Below are 18517 nucleotides of genomic sequence, written 5' to 3' on the forward strand. Positions count from 1 at the left end.
TGAACAGCACAGGTGCTAGATTAATGAACCACTAGCTATCCTAGTAGTAGTTTATTTATTCAACTCAACTGTTTTATTTTCAAGGACCCCCTCTACTCTAAGGGTGTACAAATGGACCTGTATTTGTAGACTCTCATTTGTACACCTCTTATGGTAATTCAGGGCAAGCTCTTTACGCGTTTCTGCTAATATTATTGTCCAATCATTCTTTATTGTGGCAAAACATTTATTTTGACAAAGATGTGCCAGCATGGCGATGACCTCTGAATCCTACAATTATTTCTGGGTTATTTAAGAACCCCATATAAAATGTACCTGAGTTGCATCATGTACTCGGTGCAATTCTATTTTCTCGATCTCCACCAAATCTCTAGTCCCACATATTGGATCATTGGAACAATTTTTTTTCCCAAAAGGTCTCAATTTTGGACACACAAGGTTTCCACCTGACAGATTGGGGATGTGTGTGAACACCACAGCTGTTAATGCACGATGACCAATCAAATGATGCCTGCTGTGAAGACGCCCTCCTCATGTAGGGCAGATAAAAGCACACACACACATCCTCCATAGACCCCGAGCCAACATCCAGTGACACAGGGACCACCTCAGGCTGACATGATGCTGCTTGCTCAACTCCTATGCTTGCTGGGCCTGGCACTACTAGGTAATGGAAAATAATGCTTCTTAAGCTATTCTTCTTAGTTTAAAACATCAAATGATTCAATATGGCAGTGATTTTCAAAAAAACTATTTTATTTCAAGGACCACCGCTTTGATATACATTGATTATATCTGGAAACACTGTAAAATCCTCAGTGTTAATTTAACTCTGAGGGTGTACAAATGTTACCGAATGGAGTACAGTTGGTTCCATTTGTACGCTCTCAGAGTTTCAGAACTGTAAAGGGTCCATTTGGTTCCTAACGATAAAGATTGGTTAGGGAGAATTTGGTGCGACACCCCTGCCCTAAACAGTGGATTGTCTGATTCAGCACACTGACTTGTACTCTATGTGGTTCTCCATAATAAAAGTACATTAAATATATCCTTGTGTGTTCAATCATTTTCTCCATTTTATTCATGTACAACTCTGTTAGCAGCGCTGGACAAAGTACTCAACTGCATACTTGAGTCAAAGTAATATCTATACTCAAATATTACTCAATTAAAAGGTGAAGTCGAATCTGCACTTGAGCTTGTCTTAAATAATACCTAAAGAAATGTAATTCTGATATATAAAATAAATAAATGTAATACTGATATAAATAAATGTGTAATAGGCAAAAAAAACTAATAATACTGATGTATAAAATAGATCACATTATCAGAATACAAAGGGAGGATTCCCCACATCATGAATATGAACAGCAAACTAGAAAATATTGTTCCTTTCACAACAGCTTACAAAACACCCAGGAGAGAGGGGGGGAGAGAGAGAGAGAGAGAGAGCACACACTGACAGTTGAACATCGCTGTAATACAACTTTGAGAGCTGTTTTCATGGGAAGTCCTCAAAATGCACACAGTCAACACTAAAGTGATTTCCATTCATTTGGATGGTTCACATAGGCCATGCACCTTTGGTCTAGTGTGGAGGGAAAGGGGAGATGACGTCTGCCAGATGACCACTAGAGGGCAGCATACACACTGAGTATAGATTGAGTGTGTCCTAAGCTCAGGAAAGTGTGCCACTTGAACAGTGCTCCCTGGTGGGTGGACGTGGTGGTGCAGCTGATTTAGCAGGCAAAGGCCCAAGGGTAATCCCTATCTGAGTGGATTAGATCCAGACAGACTGTGTGTAGTTCAAAAGCAAAGAAAAAGATTTGGGCCCACTTTGATATCCTATCTGTGCTCATAGGGGGGTTATCAGTGAGAACCAGTCACAAAACAGGGCTAGCATACAGGAGCATATTGATAATGCTTTGAAATGGCTGGGAAGGTTCAGATGCCCCTGCCCTATGGCTACACACAACTCTTGAGCCTGATTGTGACATTTGGTATAGGGTGGTTTGAAGACACCACGTTTGGTGTAACATCCTACCATAGGTGGCTCCACAGGGGGGCATTGGGGGGGCAATGCCCACCCAGATTAGACTTTGTGCCTCCCAGTCCAGATTGGCCAGTAGTACCCTACCCCACCACTAGTTTAATGTTTTACAGGTGTTGTTGTTATTGTTTTGTTCTTTGTGACTATTATATACAAACAATGCAATAATGAAAGGTATCCTACACTGGCGCTGCACTGAGTTGAAGTCTATTCCTGTGTTGTTGTGCATGCAGCACAGGAAATTCTAATCTTTTCAGTGAGAACACGTGTAATGGACATTACTAGTTTGTCTCAAAACGCCGCAAAAATCGACTTGCTATATATAGGGGTGTGTTGAAAAGGCCCCCCCCTGCAGATTATTCCCTGGAGCCGCCACTGCATCTTACAATGGTCAGTCACAGCTGTTAGTACATGGTACATGTTTTGTCATCCAAACAGCAAAGGAAGCCAGGCAGACACTCTGAAATATTGTTTTCTATGGCAGAGCTCTGGGGTTGGTCACAATTGGTTATCTCTATGCTTTGCATAAAGCAAATAAGCCATAATGTTTTGTCCCTTGTTTCTTTTTCTTGTTGAGATTTCAAACTCCGACCCAAGTTAGCTTTAGATGTGACACATGCACCTCTGGCTCTTGCTGATTTGTACTTATTTGCACTCTGATGTTGCATTCTGTAAATAGCAGATAAGCTTGTTACGACCGAAGGTCGCAGTTTACCATGAGAAATGTCACAGCTTGTACGCGTCCGTGTAGACGCGTATGTACACATTTTTACAGTCTATGGGTTTGTTTCCTTGACACATCACTGTGACATCACAGGTGATATCACCTATGTAAAAGGCCATACATGGGTATTCCCCAGATTACCTTTTATGCCCATATATGAAGATCCCTGATGTCATCGATATATATCACTGGCCAGATGGCCAAGATATGGCCCATATCTGTGTGGCTGGTTCAGATAGGGATCTCCATGTATAGGCTTAAAAGATATTGTATGTTGTGATGTCATGGGAACCACTCTAACAGAATCCCTTTTATGCCCATATATGGATATCCCTGATATCATCAATATTAAGCCCATATCTAACCAGACTTCATAAGGGAATGCCATATGGAGAAAGACAACCCATATATGTGTGGCTGGTTCAGGGATCTCCATGTATGGGCATAAAAGGGATGTACTATATACAGTACACAGATCTCCATATATGGGTAACTGGTCCGATATACATCACGATATACATCATTGGCCAGATGGCCTTTAGGGCGAGGTCGCATGTTGCCCTGAGGCATCTTACTACAGTATATATCTGCTATTTACTGAGCATGACAAAGGCACGCAACTAAGTATAAATCAGGCTTTACGGAGCCACGGTATTTGCTGTGGCTGAAAATGTTCCATCTGATGCATTGACACAGGCTCTGCTCTGACCACATGCACACCACATGCACATACAGGTGGGTGGCTTTGAGTAGTTGCAACACCACCAGAGGAGTGAGATTTTCAGTCAGTACAGAACATGCACGTTTTCAACATTATAACCACTTAAACCCTGTAGCATCTCTGTTCTGAGGCGAAAATAGCAGATCTACAAGGCTCACAATGTGTTGCAATGTGACACATGAACATTTTCATACACTTTGAAAACTTGTGATATGGGACATTTTGCATTACCTTCTACTGTTGGTACTGTGTACATTGTGACACCTATACTTTTGTACTTTTACTCAATGAACATTTTCAATTCCTGACTTGCACTTGTAACAGATCGGGTATTGATACTTTTACTTAAGTAAAACATTTGAGTATTGATAGTGAAGAAACAGATCTAGACCTATCAAGTTGCTCTTTGTGTGCACCTTCACCTTGATTTACCGGTATGTGCGAACAATGCAAAGTGCACTGTGCATCATTCCTTTGTTAGGAAATACAGCATGTGCCATACATGTTTCCAAATGCCCCCAAATATGCATTTTAGATATACTCAAAGTTTGTGAAAGTAAATGCTATGGTCCAAATCATATAGCCTCGTAAACCAGTCTCTTCCCGAACAGAAGATGGGAGGAGTCAGTTTACTAGGCTACAAATCATACATTATAGATTACAAAAAAAATGTATAGGTAGACAGACAGAGAGACAGATAGATAGACAGACTGACTGACAGACAGACAGACAAGCAGGCAGGTATGGCAGGCAGTTAGATAAATAGTTCTGATGTACTGTAATCTGTATGATCCATAATTTAGTGAATATACCCTCTGTACAAATATATGTAGATATTTTTCAACCAAACTTCCCACAGACAATTAGAATCACAGTACACAACACAGTAGGAGATTTTCAGATTTTACTTCTAAGGTCTTTTATTTTTTTAATTTTGTATTCACTAACATCAAACTATAGACAAAATTGTGAACAAGCTAGTAGGTAGGGTGACAGGGGACGAATCACTTCTTGGAGCAGCGGCCATGGCACGCACAGCACAGAACAGACACCAGGACCACAAACTCCTGGAAGTCCACGGTGGCATCCCCGTTGTGGTCGAGTGACTTCATGAGTTTGTCCATATCCCCTGCGTTCTTACATGCCTGCATAAGGGAAACAAAAAACATATCCACTCATAAGGGCAGTGTTGCGCTATTTGTAAAAAACCCTTCAGTCCAACAGCAGAGAATGACTGATGAATGGTTATATTGCATAATAATAAAGACAATTTCCTGTGTGTGTGTGTGTGTGTGTGTGTGTGTGTGTGTGTGTGTGTGTGTGTGTGTGTGTGTGTGTGTGTGTGTGTGTGTGTGTGTGTGTGTGTGTGTGTGTGTGTGTGTGTGTGTGTGTGTGTGTGTGTGTCAGTTATAATTCAAGCTTCACAACTCTGGAAATGTGCAGAGAAAGGTGCAGTGGGATTTGCCGTGCACTTACTAGCAGTTATAATTATAGTGTACATTACACTGTCAAACAGGCCTCTAAAGAGTTTAGCTTTGCACCTAACTGCCACGTCCCGGGTTCGAGTGTGGCTCACCTCTTTCCATACTGTCTGTATACTATATTACAGACAGTACAGGGATATTGCTATCTCATTTCAGATAGTGCTTTCTTGTGTTTCAATCCTATTAGTATCCTAATCCTATTGTATCTGAACTGTACTGGTGTGTGCTTTTCTTATGCAAACTGCTAATAATGTATTCAATCAATCAATCAATGCTATTTGTATTCACATTTTATCACTATTATATACTATTATTATTATTATTACACCTTTACCATGACTATGAAAAATATTAATACATAATATTTGAATTGGGTTTTTATTTCATGAAAGAAAATGGGAATGTTTTTTGATAAAATATAGAATTGTAATAATTAAAAAAGGAAATGGTAAATGGTGCATTTATATTGCGCCTTTATCCAAGGCGCTTTACAATGTGCATTACATTGACCCATTCACACACATTCATACACCGGTGGCGGTGGAAATTATGCAAGGCACCAACCAGCTCACCAGGAGCAACTAGGGGCTCAGTGTCTTGCCCAAGGACACTTCAACATGTAGACAGGAGGAGCCGGGATTTGGCCAACCTGCTCTACCTCCTGAGCTACAGCCACCCCAAAATGTAGGAAAGAAAAAACAAAGGGACCCACAAAGGGACCCAGTGTTTGGGAACCAGTGATGAATATTTGGAATTTATTTGGACACTTGAAAAAATATTTAGTATCATTTTAAACTTGAAGTACAAAGTTATTTTCAGTCAGTTCTAGCCAAAATGTCTATTATCTCAACGTTTTCCTCGCAACATAATCACTAAAATATCGTCACTGGGCAGAAACTTTCCAAGTTCCAAGTTGTATTTCCAAGTTACAAGGCTGCCGCACAAAACTAGTGAAAACAGCCGATCTACAAGGCGTTGTGCTTGTAGATCTGCTGTTTTCACTAGTTTAGTACCCATATGGGTAGATGATAAATACAAAACGAACAACGACGATATGCTATAAATTTAAGGCGCTGGGAGTGAGAATTATAATGTAGGGGTGCCTCGGATTTAAAAAAGATATTTATGGGGTGCCCTGAGACAAAAAAGTCTGGGAACCAGTGGTGTACAGTACCTTCATGAGGCCGGGCAGTTCCTTCTCCATCAGTGTCTTCACCTCAGCCTTGCTCAGGGTGTCTTTGCCGCCCTCTGCAGAAGCATACTGATCAAAGGTCTTGATGAGGATGGCCATGGCGGTCTCTAGGCTGGTCATGATGGCTGGTTGCTTGGAGATGTCAGTCAAAACGACACAGAAAAGCCTCTGGTTAAACCTCTGAGAAGAAGTGAATGCGAGTCAGACGGAGCTGAGTCTCCTTTTTATACATGCCCAACAATGGGAAAAAGGCCTGTCTGTGATGAAGCAAAAAAAAAAAAAAAAAAAAAGCCCGCCATTAGAGCTATTACAGCATAAGTGTGTGGCTAAGGGCGCGGTAATAACAGAGTGTTTGTTTTGGGGAGGCGGCTACGATTATGCCAACAAAGCCTCAATCCCACAACGCCCAATGTACACTCCACATCACACACATCGCTTTATCGAGTATCAGTCATGTGCTTATTAATGCTCTCTCTCTGATCTCTTTCTTTAGAAAATGTATTTATCTAAGAGGAGGTCCAGGTCCACTGTCTAACCCAACCAGACATACTGGTTTAGATTCTGTTATTTGTTTAGTTTTGCCCTTAAAAAGGGTTAGGGTTAGGGTTAGGGTGACAAAGACTGACAAAGATGCAATATGTGGAAGACAGCGTTGGTTAGGTTCAAGATCAAGAGGTGTGCACAAAGCACTTGTGGACGTCAGTGCTCTGCACATAACAGAGATGGGGTCTTATAATACTACGGTACGCTACATCTTTGAGCATGGTTCTCGTTAGCAAGAATGTACGTAATATCTGAAAAACCGTAAGCATGTGCACCGTTGTCTGCTATGACCTCTCGACTACCCATACTGGGTCTCCTGAACTCGCCATGCACTTCTCCAGTTGCAATCTCCCTCTGTGTGTGCAGCTGCAACCTATTCCAGAATGAATGGCCCTATGAATACACTAAGCCCTGCTACTTCCACTTATATATCGTCACTGTTGGGTAGAAACCTTGTATCTCCAAGTTTCAAATGTTTACATTTTTTCGCAAAGTAAAGCCCTGCTTCATCAGACAAGGCCGTCGCACAAAAGTAGTGAAAACAGCTGATTCTTTTTTTAAGATTTTCTTTTGGGCTTTTTCTGCCTTTATTGATAGTTTACAGTAGACTGCAGGGAGGGGGATTGACACGTTGTCGGGAACGGGAGTAGAACCCGCAACACGCCTGGACTGCTAAGCCAGCAGTCCACGGGTCCAGGTCTGCTACTTCCACTTCTGCCAGTTCTAAGGGCCTCTCACCATCTGCTCTGACCCAGGTTTCTTGCCTCCAGTCCTTTGCCTCATCAGCCGGGCTTCGCTGTCCTGGAAACCTGCTCAATTCCACTTCCTGTGACCTGGCTCTGGACTCCTGCATGGCCACCCTGCCCTAACAGCTCCAGCCCCAGACCCAGCCTCCACCCTGGGCTCCTCGTCTGAGTCTGCGCTTGGGTTCACCTGCTATATGACCCATGTAACAGCACAGCGTAGTTTCTCAATCCTGGAATCTTAGTGGGTGACTTTTGTGTAATTTGTAGCTCACTGGGAGGTTAGGTATGGACGCATTGGGTATGCATGAACATGTGTGTGCATGCAAACGTCAGTCTGTGCGTGATTAGTCCCCAGTGAGTTGCGCTTTCGTTTTTAATCTGGTTGCATAATCATTTCCAGTGCTGGGTGGAAGACACCCAACTATGGTAGTACAGTAGTTTATTGCGACCTGACTGAAAACCTCCACCGGCTGTCCCTCCATCAGTCAATCCCTCTGTCTGTCCGTCACGTCACGTCACGTCACGTCACGTCACGTCACGTCACGTCACGTCACGTCACATCACACTTTGCACACACACTCCTTGGCTAGCAAAACCACAACCTCCACCCCTGATTTCTCACATGCTCCTGTTCTAGCGCCACCATGAGGCTGCATACATACATTCTTTCCCTAAGCAGTTCATCATGGGGAAGCAGCAAAAGATGATGGCTTCACTTGACAAATGTCTCCGTGTTCATGGTTGAAGCCCCACAATGAACACTCTAGCATCCCTATTCTGGGCATGGGTGAACGTTTGGCAAAAACAGTCAAACAATAAGTGAAAATAGGCGAACATTAGGTGAACAATATGTGAAAATAGATTATCTACAAGCCCACGATGCATTGTGAGCTTGTAGATCAGCTACTATGTTTTCTATTACAAACACTAGCCCTTACCCGTTCAAAGATATGAGCTCCGAAAAGATGTGCAGTGTGTGGGTTATGGGATGTGCACTGTGCACACACTATATGAGGGATGGAAAGTAACTTTAACTGGTGCTTGCATGATGTAGGAGCATCAATGTAAGAAATACCTGTTTCGTTTAATGGCTACAGAGATACTGTGTAACCCCCCACCCGCCTGCACGCACGCACGCACGCACGCACGCACGCACACACACACACACACACACACACACACACAGAGCTGGTTAAACATGTTGCCTCATGCTAGATGCAGAATAGATATGCCTCATGCTAGATGCAGAATATATAGTAGATACACCATAAAAATGCTAATATACAGCATATGATTTGTGAAAGTGACAAACGGGCTTCACAGTTATGTCAGGTGTGTTCATACGCTAATGGTGATGCGATTTCAGATCAATTGCTCCAGCCACTGAGGAGAAACGCTGTGACTGACAGACAGACACTCACTCAGACAGACAGACATTCGGAAAATTATATGTTTGAGAGTACAAACATGTGTACAGGTGTGTTGTAAGTTTGTTGCATACATATTTTTCAACCCACAGTGTGTAGATTAGGGGTAGGCAACCTTAGGCACGGGTGCCAACATTGGCACAGGGGAGGGTGATCACTGGCACACAGGTGTGTGAGAGAGGATTTTTATGTTAAATCAAATATTGTTTTAAACGTGGTCAATTAAATTAAGTCACCTAATTTGCAGCAAATGATATTCTGCACATAATTCTACATTCATTAAAATTCTTAACTTTTACATGGGGAGAGAATCGGGGAGATAGGTGGGTTATTGCTAGTCTAATGATTATTATAACAATGTCCTGACAATCAAAATATGTCTGAATTTGTATTGAGGTGCCATTCAAATGTATGTTGACAATGACATGGCACACTTAATGTCTATCTAGAAAATAAAAACATGTCACTTCATTTCAAAAAGGTTGCTGACCCCGCCCTTGTGTAGAATATCTCAACGGATTTTATATGCAGAAAAAGAGAGAGAGTTATGAGAAAGTTTGACAGAGTGTGAGAAAACAACAGCAGGATGCATGGTGGTTAACACTTCTTTTTTTTCTTTTGTTGTTGTAGCCAGAGGACATAACACAGTGAAATCGTGAGTTTGAACAAATCAACTCTGAGAGAACTTTTCATTGAACTGGGGACCCCCCCCACTGGCCCACACACACACACACACACACACACACACACACACACACACACACACACACACACACACACACACACACACACACACACACACACACACACACACACACACACACACACACCCTGACAAGCTCTTGGAATGTACAGTAGGCATTCAATTTAGTTCGACTCGGTTCCACATGATAAATATTGTGAAAATAGCAGATTGTAGATCGGCTATTTTCACAATAATAATTTTGCCTCTTTCTTATTTGACAATTTGACCATTGCTTTTAAATATTGTTTGTTGATTACTTTTTATTTTATTTCTCCCCATGGGGGGGGGGGGGGGGGGGTCCTTAAATTGTCACTTCACTGTCATCTGGGGACCCCCCAAGAATCATGTGGGGACACCTATGGTGTATGAGAACAGTGAAGAAAGAGCGAACGTTTAGCGGTGACTTTGCATAACCTACTGTAAGCCAACATACTGTGGGTGTGTCTTTCAGCTTTGTACAGTCTTACAAGTGTCTGACTCACCTGGTCCAGAGATTATGAGTTTGGAATTTCTTGCGACAACCATTTATATCAGAGAGTACAACTGTTATCAAAGGGTCCATTTCGATAGTTACGAATGGATAAATGAACACTGGGGATTCTTACGGTGTGTGTGTTTGGCCGTTAAGCGGCAGAGTATGTGTGCTTTTTTAATGTTCAAGTTTGGACACAGCTGCTGCAGGATACGTGAGGTTTATTTCATCACCGCTATGTGGAAACCTAATCTCTGCATGACAGATGCGAATGTCAAAGTTCTCCATATGAAATGTCAGCAGTCACTTATATTTTCATTGGCAGGAATTGTGCGAGTAACTGCCAATCCATATATCGGTACCTGAATTGTGGGCAATTGGGAATGGGTTTATTTGAATATCGGTCCGGTAGTCATATTCTGTGTGTGTGTGTGTGTGTGTGTGTGTGTGTGTGTGTGTGTGTGTGTGTGTGTGTGTGTGTGTGTGTGTGTGTGTGTGTGTGTGTGTGTGTGTGTGTGTGTGTGTGTGTGTGTGTGTGTGTGTGTGTGTGTGTGTGTGTGTGTGTGTGTGTGTGTGTGTGTGTGTGTGTGAGTGCGTGCGTGCATGTTTGCTTGTGTGCATAGGTTTGTGTGTAAACGCACGTACACGCAAGTGAGTGGATACAGTGCATTTGCATGTATGTGCATCGTTCATGTTAATGTGGGTATGTGCATGCACATCTAAGTGTGCATATACAGCATGCGTTTGTACCGTATGTGCACTGTATCCATGAGGTGGGGTGTGTGTGTGTTCATGTGCGTTGTGTTGGAGTTTACATGTCAGATTCACACGTTATAGGGGGCCAAATGCAGAGGATGTGCAAACAATCGGAGACGTTGTTTCCATTTCCGGCTGTCACTGACCTCAGGCCTGCTGTAGGTCAATGACAGGAAATGGAAACGACGTCTCTCTAGGTCTCGGCTTGTCGCGTAGAGCCCCCCGCTGCCGCGCTTTCCACCCAGCCACAGTTCCATCCTCGTTACAGTCATACCAGTCATTGTGAAACCTCGGCTTTGCTGTTGCACAATCTAGATCAGGGGTCAGCAACCTTTTTGAAATTAAGTGCCATGTTTTTATTTTCTAGATAGTCAGTGTGCCATGACAAAAAAGAAATATCTAAATTTATTTTGATTTTAACTACACCAAATGTATCAAAATGAACTGCGAAAATACTGCTGCCACAAATGTACAGTATCAATGTGTTTTGTATTATGAAAATGCAATAAAATACACAAGCACCCCTATAGTCACCAAGAAATCAGTCCTTTTTTATCACTATATATGCTGGTGCATATAGTGTGTAGCATGCAGCTGGGGTCCCAATGACAGGTCAGGTACAGTATGAGATATATTATATATAAGGCATGGTATAAATAGGACCCGTGAAGGAACATATACTAGCACATCTAAAACACATCACTGTACCAAATAATATTACCCAATTAATTTTGTTTTTAATGAAATGTAAAGTCTCTCAACTTTGTAGTGCAGTATTTTGATACATACATGGATATGTGTGACCCTACAACACCATCAAATATGAAGTATAAAGTCATATGTTGTATGTAAAAATATGGAAATTACTGCCATGTGTGCAACATTGTCATTGGTGCTAGAACCTAACCCAATCCATTGATCCATTGAAATTGTCTTTATTTATATTTTGAAAACTGGGCAGGATTTTCTCAAAATGTCACCAAATGCATCATTCCATTTCATGAAAATTGTACTTCTACTTGTATTGCTTGGTTTTCTCATCTCTCTCTCTGTCTCATGGGCACAGACTCTACAGTAGTGCACGTGTCTGGCTCATACACATGCACATACAGTATACTTCTTGAAGAAATAAGTACACGCCATAACACTGGATAATACTGAGACTTTATAGAAAGATATGTACATTGCTTTTCAGTCATTTACAAATGCATACATGTAGAAAAATAAAAATAAATACCATATACTGTCCACTCAGGCTTGAGTTTGGTTCAATACCTGGGTCATGTGTGAACTGTGAAGTGCTCTATCGGATGCAACTCGCACAGTGTTGATTCAACAGTACGGAACCAGAGTAACTGGAGGAGCCGGATCCAACATTGAGCCGGAATCGGTTCCATGACATATGAAACCGGTTTCATCACACTGTCAGAGCTGTTATGTGGACTTCACGCCCGCTATAAACAATTACAATACTGGTGGCTCTCAAACTTTTGGATTTCCACCATAAGAGTGTGAGGTTCCATTTGTACTCTCTCAGGGTTACTGACCTGTAAGGGTCCATTTGGAGCAAGCAACCCAGAGGGTCCCTGGACCTAACTGCTATAATAATGTGTACACTGTATAATTGAATTTGTGATTTGATTATCAAAAAAATGAATGAGAGCCAACATTCTATATTATATTATGATAATTGTTTATTTTTATTTTTATATAGGAATTGTTAAAGGGAACCATTAAGGAATCAGACTTAAGAGGCAATCGTTAAGGAACTGGAATCGTTAGAATCTTAACGGAGTGGTTCTCAAAGTGGATTCCAGGGATTCTCTAGGGGTAAGATGTCATTAGGTCGATCACCCTTTGGATCGACCACCAAACTCTAACCCAAACCCTAATCTTAACCTCAGTAAAACTAAGCCTAACTCTAACCCTAAACCTAACCTCAGTAACCGTGACGCGGGTGATTATCTAACCTGCCGACGCTCGCGGGTGATTATCTAACCTGCTGACGCTGTTCGACCCAACGGGAGTTCGACCTATGGGGCCGTCCCCTTCTCTACTCTAGGTCTCAAATGGACCCTAAACTTGACACTTGCATTTGTATACTGTCAGAGTTAAAGAGAAGACCTTGCAATGTAAAAGTTTAAGAAACACTGTCCTAACAGATTCCAACCCTACGCACCGCTCGGTGCAGGCACCTGATTGCCTGGCAGCTCGCTCACCTATAGGGCTCAAGCTGAACACCTTGCAAATTGACTTTTTTTCCTCTATTGTGTGAAAGAGATGCACAGACAATAATGTGGGGAAATGTATGTACAGTTGCCTACATGCAGTTGAATTGCTAACAGCAAATACTGTGAGTTAAGAAGAGTCCACTGTGCTGGAGGTAGGGCGAGTGCCTGTGCTGGGCTGCTCCTCATCCATTCCACTGTCTTTGTCCTCCACACGTTCAAAGTAGTCAATGGACTCGTACACCGTCACCTGACACTGTGGGAGCAAACGAGAGAGAGAGAGAGAGAGAGAGAGAGAGAGAGAGAGAGAGAGAGAGAGAGAGAGAGAGAGAGAGAGAGAGAGAGAGAGAGAGAGAGAGAGAGAGAGAGAGAGAGAGAGAGAGAGAGAGAGAGAAAACCCATCATATGAGTGAATATCTTAACTATGAATTTACCGAATGTCTGTTCGTCTGCCGTCTGACCGTCTGTCTGCATGCTGACATCATTGATACTACACAGTGTTGCCATCATGGTAATAGCTGCATGCTGAAACAATGTCCAAATGTGGAGATGAGCAGGGTGACATCCACCATGGTAACAGCCGCAAGCTGAAACGATGCCCAAATTTGGAGATGATGTCCGCAATCTGTCTGCATGCTGATAACAAACGGTGTTGCCACCATGGTAACAGTGGCATGCTGAAACAATGCCTACATCACAGACAGGTATTGCACAACTGGACGTCAATGGACCATATTCACATGGTGGCCATGTTTGAAATTTGCATTGAAAACTGTACTATAGGGTGGCAACTAGGGTGGCATTTCATTGACTTATATGGCAAGATGGCTGCCGTGTGAATATTGTCAATGGTGACTGTTCTGCCCAACAGGCACCGGTCTGGGTTCTCCAACATTACTTCTGAGACTCCTACATTCAATCGCTCATATACTGTGCACACCCCCTGGGCACAGGTCTATTTATTAATGACTTATCCACCGCACCACAACGTTGTGAGCTTGTATATCTGCTATTTAAAAATAAAAGTCTAATTCCCTCCTGTCTGTAATGAGATATCCAAAATTGAGATACCAAATAGAGACACATTGGCATGCAGATCTGAATAGGTGGGCATTTATGGGGGTGCTGAAAGTATCACTGTCCTTGCTTGACCTTTGTGAGTGCTTGCAGTGCGGGGCTAAGTGGGTGTGAGCGTTGGGCACAATTAGTCAGAGATGTACTGTATGGGTGGTTGGTTGCATCAGACTGGGTTTCACAATGCTCTGTCAACACTGGATTTGTTCTGGGCGTCATCAAACATGGATGGATGGATGGATGGATATGTTACAGCAGACTTCAAAGATGTATTTATTTATTGTTTTAAACTTTATTGCATAGAGTGTAATGATCTGTTGTTTCAGATAATTTGGATCGCCTTGTGCACAATTTCACATAGTGATGCACAGTGCTTATACTGTACATCCCTGACACACCAAACATTCTGAAAAAGTCACTTGCATGTCCCCACATGGTGACTGGCAGTAGCTGTCATTAATTGCGGACAATATTCTTGTTATAAATGGCTCAAAATAGCAACATTAGGCAGGAACCGTTTTCCATTTGTCTTTATTTCCTTCCCCTTTTCACAATCTTAACAAATCTTATCTAAAAAAAACAGTAAGAGGGATATTTATCAGCCCTGAATATATTCACTATCTGAGCCAAAATAGAAAACGGTCCAATCCCAACTTTGTCGTACCCTGACGTGCCCAGTTCGATATTTATTTATTTATCTTTTATGTATGTATATGTATTTATTTATTAATTTAATTTGCTGCTTCAATAGGTCAGTGTAGGGAGACAAGGTCAGTGTAGAGAGACATAGATACTAGGTGGGAGAGAGAGCAGGGGAGTAACTGGTCCGGCTGGCGGGGGAATTAAACCTGCGATTCACTGTCAAACATTGGTGCCTTGCTTACAGTATGTGGTATAAGCTACCGGTGGTCACCCAGGTCTACCTTTAACATCTACCTTTATTGTGCCCAGCTATTGTGAGAGGTGACCTTGTTGTCTGAATACTGTACTCACCCAATGCGAGGAGCCACGGGAGGAGGTGGTGCTGTTTCCATCCACCTGTTCCCCCAAATCTGCCATCTCCACCTCTGTAGAGTCACGGTGGTCATGGGGCACCTCGTAGATCACCCTGGCTGCTTTACCTGACACACAGACACGCACGGACACACACACACACGCGCAAGCACGCACACACACACACACACACACGCACGCACGCACGCGCACGCACGCACACACGCACACACACACACACACGTGTCTGCTATTAAAATGACAATAAAGTGACAATAAAGTTGAAGTTGACAAAAGTTAACCCAGGATTTGATTTTTTGTTTTTAAATTTACTTTTATCATCCCACAGGGGAAATTCAGTGTTGAGCTTCACCAAGCTGAGTGCTGCCCACAGAAGAGCATGGAGGGGGGAGCAGTTAAGGGTTAAGTGTCTTGCTCATGGACATTTCGACACATTGATAGGGCTGGAATTGAACCTGGACCTCCGGACCTCCGAAGTGAACCCAGGGCCATTAGAGCCCAGCAATAAAGTTAACATATTCAAGTGTGAAAAAACTTTTGCACAAACATTTGTGAATTATTGACCAAGTAATGACTGACTAAATTATTAGTTATTAGTTAGTATTTTCTTTTAGTATTTTTCAACCATAACTGCGGTGTCAAGCGGCACCTATGCGTGTGTGCGGGCCATGTGCTCCAAAATCGCAGCTACACAGCAGCGCTCTGGAAAAGGTGTGAAATCAGTGTGTGAAATCTAAATCTAAATTACTGGCACGTATTGACAATGATATGGTCCATTAACCAAATGAACCCTATAACATCCCTATCCTGGGCATATAGGTGAACATTCACAGAAAAATTGCAGATCTACAAGCTGCACAATGAGATTTGGGGAAAAGGATAGGTCACCGACGTATGCAGGTTTGAGTGGATAATAGAATGTTTTGTTCTGTACCTTGTCTATTCCACAGACAACAGAAGCAGATGAAGGTGATGAAGAGCAGTGGAGACACGATAGCCAAGGAAATGATGACAGGCAGCGGCAGAGACCATTCAGCATTGTTAAAACCAGAGGGAGAATCTTTAAATTAAACACAGAAAGAAAGACTTAATCATCAGAAAACTGCCAATTAGATATTAAGCATCAGAAAACTATTAGATACACAACTGTTAACATTGCTGGTGGTCATACAGTTTCAATCTGGTCCAGAAACATAATGTACATATTTGCTCTTTTGTGTATTTTCAGTCAACCTTGCTGGTTGCGTTCCGCACAATAAACATATAATATGGACTGCACTGGAAAGAAGCCCTTTTTCAATCTTGAGGAGGGGCCATTCGCAAAATAAAAGCGAATGTAACGATTGTGATATTTAGTTTTTGTTTATGTTTCCTTCAATGTAACACTGTTTTATAAACCACTGGTGAACCCGTGGTGCATTACTCACCATTGCTTGTGTTGTGTCTGGCTGTGACAGTGATCATAGTTCCATTCCCTTTATCCTGATAGAAGACTGGTAATATTATAGTGACTTTACAGATATATGTGGCTGAATCATTTATTGATATATTTGACAAAGTCAACGTTGAACAGTTACAGGCAACTGTAACTGTTCTAAACTCTGTTTGATTTTTCAGCCAGTCAACTGCGACTCTCTTGAAGTCTCTGTTCGACCAGCAGCAGTGGATGTGGACAGTCTCTCCCTCCATGACTGTGACATCAGGAGTCTGGGTCACAGAAAACTCATTTCCAGATGAAACACCTTAAAAAAAGAAAAATAATCATCATAATCTATCACTGTTTATACGTAACATATTATTACAGTTCCATACATTATAGATTAACACTTAAATCGTGCATGATACAGTTCATCAGATCATCATAAAATAATGTACTTTTTGCCATTGTAGAAATGGAGTCAAAAGTAGGTCTACAATATTTGTCTTAAAAGTGATGCCGTGAGATAGCGTTTAAGTGATAAGTATCCAAAATAAATACTAAAGTAAAGTACAGATTCTAAAACATTTACTTAAGTACAGTGCTACAGTCAAGTATTAGTTTGTTATTGTCGTGTCCACCACTGCATTATTTATGTTGGAAATGAAATAACTGCTGCATTTTATATGCTGTATGTATGTATTGTTTTTACCTACCCCAAGAGGATATAGAGCAGAGAGAGGAGAGGAGCAGACTTCTCAGGAGAAGCTTCATCATTCTAAACACTTCAAACTTTACTTTACCTCTGATTTCTTTCCAGCTAACCCCCTCCCACAATACAGTCACACACACGTAAAACAAATCACACACACACACACACACACACACACACACACACACACACACACACACACACACACACACACACACACACACACACACACACACACACACACACACACACACACACACACACACACACACACACACACACACACACACACACACACACACACACACACACAAGTGTACTGTCACAATGCTTTTGAACACTGTCACTTTGCAAACGGAAGTAGTGTTAGCAACATGTTAACCACAACCTCTGCTGGGAGGTCACATCTCAAAGCGCAGCGCTCAAACCGCATGAGCAGAGATGTACGGACATCTTGAGGAAAGTACATCTTCGCATTGCTCTGACTCACTTTCTGTGAGAAACTTCACTTGACATCAGGACAAATAGTACAGTAGCTATTATGACAAGGACCCCCTGCTGCATGACTGCAAGGTGACAGCAAATAACTGAGAAGAATGGTGGTGTAAAAGGTTATTCTTCAGTTCTTGTGCGCAGGGCCAGGGTCAAGTCATACTACAGTAAATGCCTTAAATCTGAAATATAAATAACATAAACATGCACTTTAAAAGGTAGATTATTCATTTGATCCAAGCTGCGACCATGCAACACTGAACTTCTTCAGAAAAACGTTCAATGGTGATGCAATACCCCTCAAAACAAACAAACAAACAAAGAGAAGAAATATAAACTTTTATTGTGAAATGTTTATCATTATTTTTCCTCAAAATGTCTGCAGAATTCCTAATCAGTTAGGCCTACAGGTGCATCTACATTGAATATCTTACAACACCTGGCCTAACTGGCCTTGATGTAGCCTACCAAGGTAATGGAGGGCTATTATGACTGGTGTTAGCATAATTCTGTGTTGTGGTTGTTGATGTTGTTTGTATGGAGTAAAGAGCGTTGGGGTTAGGTGATGTTTGTCACACAGGACAAGGGCTGCACTCAAAACCAGAGTAGTGTGAGTGGGTTTGTTTGTGCTGCATGCAACAACAGGCTGAGCCAGTGCACCCGGGGACATGAGTTGTCTTCAGTTCTTGTGCGCAGGGCCAGGGTCAAGTCATACTACAG

The 18517-nt window shown here is 42.1% G+C and overlaps 2 protein-coding genes across 2 annotated transcripts; both read right to left on the reverse strand.

Annotated features, from left to right (window-relative positions):
- Nucleotides 1-4499: 4499 nt before the first annotated feature.
- Nucleotides 4500-6291, reverse strand: LOC308298351 (protein S100-P-like; the record flags this gene model as incomplete). Its single annotated transcript, XM_080741935.1, has 2 exons — nt 4500-4640; nt 6154-6291. 2 exons carry the CDS (start codon nt 6289-6291, stop codon nt 4500-4502), a joined length of 279 nt encoding a protein of 92 aa, XP_080598061.1.
- Nucleotides 6292-12061: 5770 nt separating this feature from the next.
- On the reverse strand, nt 12062-16903 carry LOC308298199 (uncharacterized protein). The gene is made up of 4 exons (XM_080741755.1): nt 16604-16903; nt 16111-16236; nt 15156-15283; nt 12062-13344 (listed from the first exon to the last, which is right to left on the reverse strand). Exons 1-4 carry the CDS (start codon nt 16863-16865, stop codon nt 13219-13221), a joined length of 642 nt encoding a protein of 213 aa, XP_080597881.1. The 5' UTR covers nt 16866-16903; the 3' UTR covers nt 12062-13218.
- Between the last annotated feature and the right edge of the window lie 1614 nt (nt 16904-18517).

The sequence above is a fragment of the Nannobrachium achirus genome (genome assembly GCF_963921795.1).
Source record: "Nannobrachium achirus genome assembly, chromosome: 14".
NCBI lineage: Eukaryota > Metazoa > Chordata > Actinopteri > Myctophiformes > Myctophidae > Nannobrachium > Nannobrachium achirus.

What these genes read in the sequence shown, in the direction of transcription:
- LOC308298199 (XM_080741755.1), bottom strand. Translation starts at nt 16,865, where the DNA reads ATGGAGGGAGAGACTGTCCACATCCACTGCTGCTGGTCGAACAGAGAC. An exon ending in CAGACACAACACAAGCAATG is followed by an intron (nt 16,237 to 16,603) that starts GTGAGTAATGCA and finishes TTTAATTTAAAG; the next exon opens with ATTCTCCCTCTGGTTTTAAC. An exon ending in TTGTCTGTGGAATAGACAAG is followed by an intron (nt 15,284 to 16,110) that starts GTACAGAACAAA and finishes TCTGTGTGTCAG; the next exon opens with GTAAAGCAGCCAGGGTGATC.